The sequence below is a fragment of the Zea mays genome, chromosome 2 (assembly GCF_902167145.1).
Source record: "Zea mays cultivar B73 chromosome 2, Zm-B73-REFERENCE-NAM-5.0, whole genome shotgun sequence".
NCBI classification, from domain to species: domain Eukaryota; kingdom Viridiplantae; phylum Streptophyta; class Magnoliopsida; order Poales; family Poaceae; genus Zea; species Zea mays.
The window spans coordinates 44,928,205-44,934,347 of NC_050097.1; the positions used below are offsets into that span (position 1 = coordinate 44,928,205).

Consider the following 6,143-nt stretch of genomic DNA (forward strand, 5'->3'; position numbering starts at 1 on the left):
CGGAGAAACCAATGCCAAGTGGCAAATGACCGCCATCCGGTGGCAAGTGAGCTGATGCAGACACATAACCAACCTACCACACGTCGACACCCCACCAGCTGAGTCAAACTCAGCTAGAAATAATATAGGACAGGCCTTGGACAGCAGGAATGCTGCTTTTATTCTCCCCGTACGCACTAGCAGAACCTCCTCGTGCAAAAACAAGGCGGCGAAAGCGAAACCAATCGCGCGATCACGCAGCGTCTCCACAAGACGAACGCAATCCGATGGGATCGGTCACTCACATACAGTAATTACACACAGCAGAGGCAGGAGCTAGCCTCTGTCGATGATTTACTACTGGTCGTACCTAGAGCGCGGTCACGGTGGCCTCGGCCTCGCCGGCCGGCGAGCGTCGCGGCTCCTGCCGCTTCGTCTTGCACTTGTCGACGACCGCGTACAGGCGGTAGGGCGACGCGTCGGTGGCGAGCCACTGCTCGACGGTGAAGAGCTGCTGCGCGCACCCGAGGTGGGGCCCCGTGACCGTGGCCTCGAGGTAGTTGCAGTACCAGCCGTGGTGCGCGCCGGTGCCGTCGGAGGTGAGGTTCATGGCGCAGGGCGCCTGGCTCATGCAGGGGCCCCGGCCGCTGAAGATGTCCAGGTTGCCGCGCTCGTAGTAGTCGTGGCCGGCGCCCATGAGGCCGCCCCACCCCGCCAGGTCCCGGATCCGGATGCCCGTGCCGTCGGGGCCCAGCAGCGTCACGCCGATGGTCGAGTCCGTGCCGCCCTTCCAGATGGACCCCGTCCGCACGTACACCGTGTACACGCACTGGTTCTCCGGGTCCGACTCCAACTCCGACTGCGACGGGGCGCCCGCGCCCCTGACGACGGCCGCCGCGCGCGACGCCGACGCCGACGCCGCGTACGCCTGATGAATCAAGCAAATAAAGGCGCGCGCGGAGACGGAGCGAATAATCGATTCAAGAGGCGACTTCGTAGGCGCCACAGCGCAATAGCAGCAGACAGCAGATGACCGATGATGTGCTTACCGCGGTGGCAAAGAAGGCGAGGAGGAGAAGGCAGGGAGAGAGGAGCTTCAGCTTCATGGCACCCCCGGAGCGCGGAATCCTTGGCTGCTACGATCTGATCTGAATCTGATGAATGGGAGGCTGTCTAGCCGTGGGCGGCGGCCTGGTGGAGAACTATATGGGGGTCGACCGGCGACGGCCCCACAGGACAGTGATAGATTTGATATGGGGACAGGGCCGGCCCTGAGGGTATGCAAGATATACGACCGCTCAGAGCCCCCAAGATCATTAGAGCCCCCGTATGTCTAGATTATGTTCAAATACATATATGTTACAGGTAAATCTCTATTCTCGTTCCTTTGTTGTCTCTCTCTCATTTTTTGTCAATCATCTCTTCGAGGTCGTGCAACATTCTGCTTATGAGGAATACTAAATATTGATTGATGCGGGGAGACCGAAAGGTATTGTACACCTGTGCCTGTCGCGTTGCTCAATTCTAGCCTACCGGAGGGTCCACCTTGATAACCTACGTTGCTTAATCCAAGTTTAGTTTGCTGAAATTTGTTTCTAGAAAATTTGCTCTAATGTATTTAAATTTGGTTTACTGTGCATTTTAAGGTTTAGGCTAGTTTGACAAATTAAAAGTAAAATAGTCGCTCTCAAAGCAAATATAGAGTTATATTACATAGTCTGTGTAATTTTACAACTCATAAAATATTGTAACAGTCTCGAGTCATATCATTTTAAAAAAATATGTAAATCATCAACTTCCTTTATTTTTTAAGATATCATTTAAAGTTAAAAAATAGTAAAATCAAACGTTCGTATAGGGCCTCCATATAGATTTTCGCTTAGAGCCCTCAAAATGTCAGGACCGGCCCTGTATGGGGAGGAGGAATCCAAATTCCAAAGGCAGCAGCATATTCCACGGCTTCAAAAAAGAAAAAGAAAAAGTTCAGCAACGTAAGGGTTTGTTCGGTTATTCCCAAAACACATGGATTGGATGGGATTGGAAAAAAATGAGAAGAGGTTTGACTTGTTTGGGTTTCAAACCCATCCAATCCCACTCAATCCACATGGATTGAGAGCTAACCGAACAAGCCCTAAATAGGACAGGCGCGAGCGCGAGCGCGACGCTGCCGGCCGGCCTCGTGGGCCGAATCCCGATCCACGTCCACCAGATCCGAACTCGAACTATACAAGTGGAAGCACTGGCAGTGGCAGGACAATAAAGCCCGGCCGCGTGGCGCGTGCACGTGAAACTCGCCTAGCGGTGGTAGGTAAATTCTGCGGTTCGCTCTTCGCTGGTAGAGTCATCACTCATCAGCATAGCAGGGGCCGAGCCCGTACGCGTGCGTTCAATAGCATGGGCGGCTACGTGGCGACTGGTGGGTGGTGGATGTTGAGAAATACTCCCTCCGTTTCGTTTTAATTGTCGTTAGATAGTGCAAAATTGAACTATTTAACGTCAACTAAAAAGAAACGGAGGGAGTACTAATTAAAGGTTATATGATCAAATACCGAATATGTCCTAAGGGCTATCATGTCTCTCTCTATATATAACATGTACCCCTCATATAAAATACATAAGAGAAAGATGTCATATGTTCAACCCTACATCATATGTCTCGTGTGCTATCTGTCGTGTTTCTGGGAAGGGATACAGGTCATCCACATCTTCTCGCGCCTAATCTACTGAATGGAGAGAAGAGAGTGGATCTGATGATCCGTGGTAACGTAGTTCTTAACACGTTATCAGCACGCTCTAACTCGACGTTGCTATGGGATCAAATCTGCATCAACTCTTCATCAAACCGACAGGTCCTCGGCCTAGCCGAACTGTCCTAGGCGATAGGTTTCTAGTCTCCCTCTAGTCAATCAAGAGGTACGAAATTGCATCGACTATTCTTGATCTGTTCATCGAAAGAGAGACGAGATGAGCGGGTATCGGTGGCGAGTGAGTCCAAGCTGTACATCACACGGGTCTAGGGCCTCCCTGGTCGCAGGGCCTCCACCGCAGCACGCTCGAGGCCATGCGCCTCCGCGATTGCCACCACACAGGCGGAGATTCCCTCCCGAAGAGGCAAATATCGTAGACGAGGCGTTTCCTCAGTCGAACGTCGGCCCCGGCCTAGCGCGCCACCTGCAGTCGCTGCTCTTGCGCGTTCTCGCGATTGGGATCTACGCTACGCCGCGCGCCAACTCGTGCTGGACGCCGCGTCGCCGCCGGGCAGCTCCTGTTTGCAGCAGCCACGAGCAGGGCAGGGACGGTGTCCTCGCGAACGGATTTGATGGCCCAGATCTCGCGATCCCCCTTTTTCCCACCACATCCGTGCTGCAGAGTTTCATAGATCCGTACCCACGCACTAGTGCTGGCCGCCACGCGCCACCCGCTGCCCACCGAGATCCATAGGAAGGTGCGCGACTGAATGGGCCCACCATCCTTTGTTGGCGGTCGGTGGTGGCGATGGCAAGTCTCGCGACTACGTGGACCTTCTGTGTGCGCTCATGTGCGAGTGCCCATGATCTGCACCCTGCTTCAAGCAACCACCCTTCGCTTCTTCCTCGGCCTGGCCACTGTGCTCGCACAACTGCCTGCGCAAGACCCGCGCACGCATCACAAGATGCACTAGCAACGAATGGGCAAAGGAAACCTCGTGTTCGACAGGTTCGAAGGACTGGTGGGTCCCAAAGCTGCCCTGCTGTGCACGCACGCATGACGTTTCCACCTTGCACTTGTACGTATGTGTCGGAGAGGAAATTCTTCGGCTGGGTGGCGGAACGCACCCACCCTAAATCCTAAGATGAGGAGGGGCCTAAGCGTTTTGCTTGTCTGCTAGATGGACGATGAACACAAGAGTACACAAGAACACACAAGGGTTTTAGAGTGGTTCAGGCCGTTGGAGCGTAATACCCTACTCCACTATGTGTTGTATTGAGCTTGAGAGCTTGTATGAACTTGTGAGTCTGAGAGTCTAAGTTGGGCCTAAGTGAGCATGCCTTGTAACGACGTGTGCCCTCTCTTTTATAGCTCAAGGGGGCACATACAAGGATACTAAGCCTCGACATGTGGGCCCAGGGGAAAAATGGAGGGAAGTAACTAACGCCTGTAACGCCTAGGTGATCTCCGAGCGCCTTAATGTCCATAGTGCATACAGTATTGATATGTCACGGCTGCCTCCTCGGTAACGCACGAGTCATGATGAGTGTAGTACACACGGCAGCATGGCGTACCGCCTGCCAACGGAATGGACAGGCACGCCGCCTGCAGGATGGCCTGGTCACCGCCCATCTGCGGAGTGGACAGGGCTCATTAAATGTTGAGGCAACACATCGCCTGCCAGTGGAGTGGACAGGGCTCATTAAATGCCGAGGTGGCACATCACCTGCCAGTGGAATGGATAGGTGGCACGCTTTATCCGCAATAAATGCAGAGGCCGCACGGCCTAGAGGCCTTACGTCAGGCCCCACCCGCTGGCTTACGTCACGGGCAGTAGGCCACATGGCAGCATCGGGTCTCCGCCCGAGCGGGGAGCAGAAGCGTACACGGTTTGGCCCAGACATGTGTCGGCTCTGGACCCCCGCCTGGCCTTGATTAAGGCCTGGGTATTCTTTGTCCCAGAATCCCGGGACCCTGTTGTGAGTGGCCCGGACCCCACGCAGAGGGGTCCGGTTTGCGCCTGCGGGGGTCCTGGACCTTACTCGGAGGTCCGGTCCGCATATACAGGGATCCGACACTTTCCCATGGGGTCCGGACCCACTGTTGATACCTTGGAGTATATCGTCTTCTCTGGCCACATGGCGACCCCGGAGCCGTCCATGTGGTGGGGTCGGGTGCTGTTCACCATGCGACTAGAGATAGCCGCATGGGCACCGCGTATTCATGCTGTAGTAAGGGGTACCCCTGTTTCAGGGTACCGACAGTGGCCCCCGGGCCCACCTCAGGGGAGGATATGAGCCTGCAGGTGGGGTCAAAGCTTGACTGGCGATTGGCGCGCCGCTTCTGTGTGTTGCTGATGTAATCTCTGCCAACCCGTCTTCGGTCACGCCATCTGCCATGTTTGTCCCCGCGGCTGACTGACCCGTGGCCCCCACGCCTGATGGTTTCGCCGGGCCACGCGCGAGGCGCCTCGATACCACTGCATTGGTTTAGAAATTCACCTTCTCTGTCTTCTGCGGCGGCCTCGAGGAGGCGCAGTACTGGCGCGAGCGGCGATTCGCTCTTTCTGCACTCAGGAATCGAAGCCCAAGGAGTATGACTTGTAGGCTTGGGCCCCCATGTCATAGACTGGGCCGTTGTTTTTGGCGGAGATGAAGAGGCGCACTACCGCGGGCGGCGGTTCGCTCCCCGCGTGGCGGTTCGCCTTCTCAGCACTCAAAGACCCGCACACCAGCTGTATGACTTGTGGACCCGGGCCCCCGTGTCATAGGCTGGGTTGCTTTGGCGCGCGTTGGGCGAGATTTTTGGCGGCGTCTCGGGGCGCGAGCGGGAGAGTCTTCCTTGAAAAGGGATTCACCCCGCGTGCAGCAGTTACGCTTTCGCATTCTCTCCAACTGCTGCGCCCTTTCGCCTTCGAGCTCTCCGCACCCCTTTGCATTCGCGTTCCTCTGCTTTGCGCCGCCGTAGTCGCCATGGCCTCGCTAGCTCATCCTGAGCGCTTCCAGTCCGAGGGGGCACTCAACTTGGTGCGTAACCTGCTCGGATGTGGCACGCCGGCGCCTCTCCCCTCGGCGATCTCGCTGCTGGGGAGTTCGTGCTCTTCGTCTCCTACCTCTCCTATGGGTTGGCGCTGCCGATCTCGCCTTTCTTCTGCTGCTGCTGGAGGAGCTTAGCCTCCAGCTTCAGCACCTCACGCCCCACTCCATCTTCCAGGCGGCCATCTTCACCCACCTTTGTGAGATGTTCGTGGGGGTGGCGCCCTGCACCTCCCTCTTCCGCCATTTCTTCGTGTTGCTGAAATCTGGGAAGGCCAAGGACCATCTCGGCGCCTACTACTTCCAGACAAGGCCGAATTCAGCCGGCGCCTACATCCCCACCTTCGGCGGCACGAGGTGGGAAAGCTGGCGTGGAGACTGGGTGGTCATCAGCGCCGAGGCCAACGACCGACTCGCCCTGCCGAGCGACGGGCCAAGACT

At 56.1% G+C, this 6,143-nt stretch overlaps 1 protein-coding gene across 1 annotated transcript; it reads right to left on the minus strand.

The window, feature by feature from the left end:
• Positions 1–255: 255 nt before the first annotated feature.
• Positions 256–1,154, minus strand: LOC100283850 (uncharacterized). Its single transcript, NM_001156748.1, is given in 2 exon segments — positions 256–907; positions 1,029–1,154. Coding segments are annotated over 2 exon segments (615 nt in total). The 5' UTR covers positions 1,086–1,154; the 3' UTR covers positions 256–349.
• Between the last annotated feature and the right edge of the window lie 4,989 nt (positions 1,155–6,143).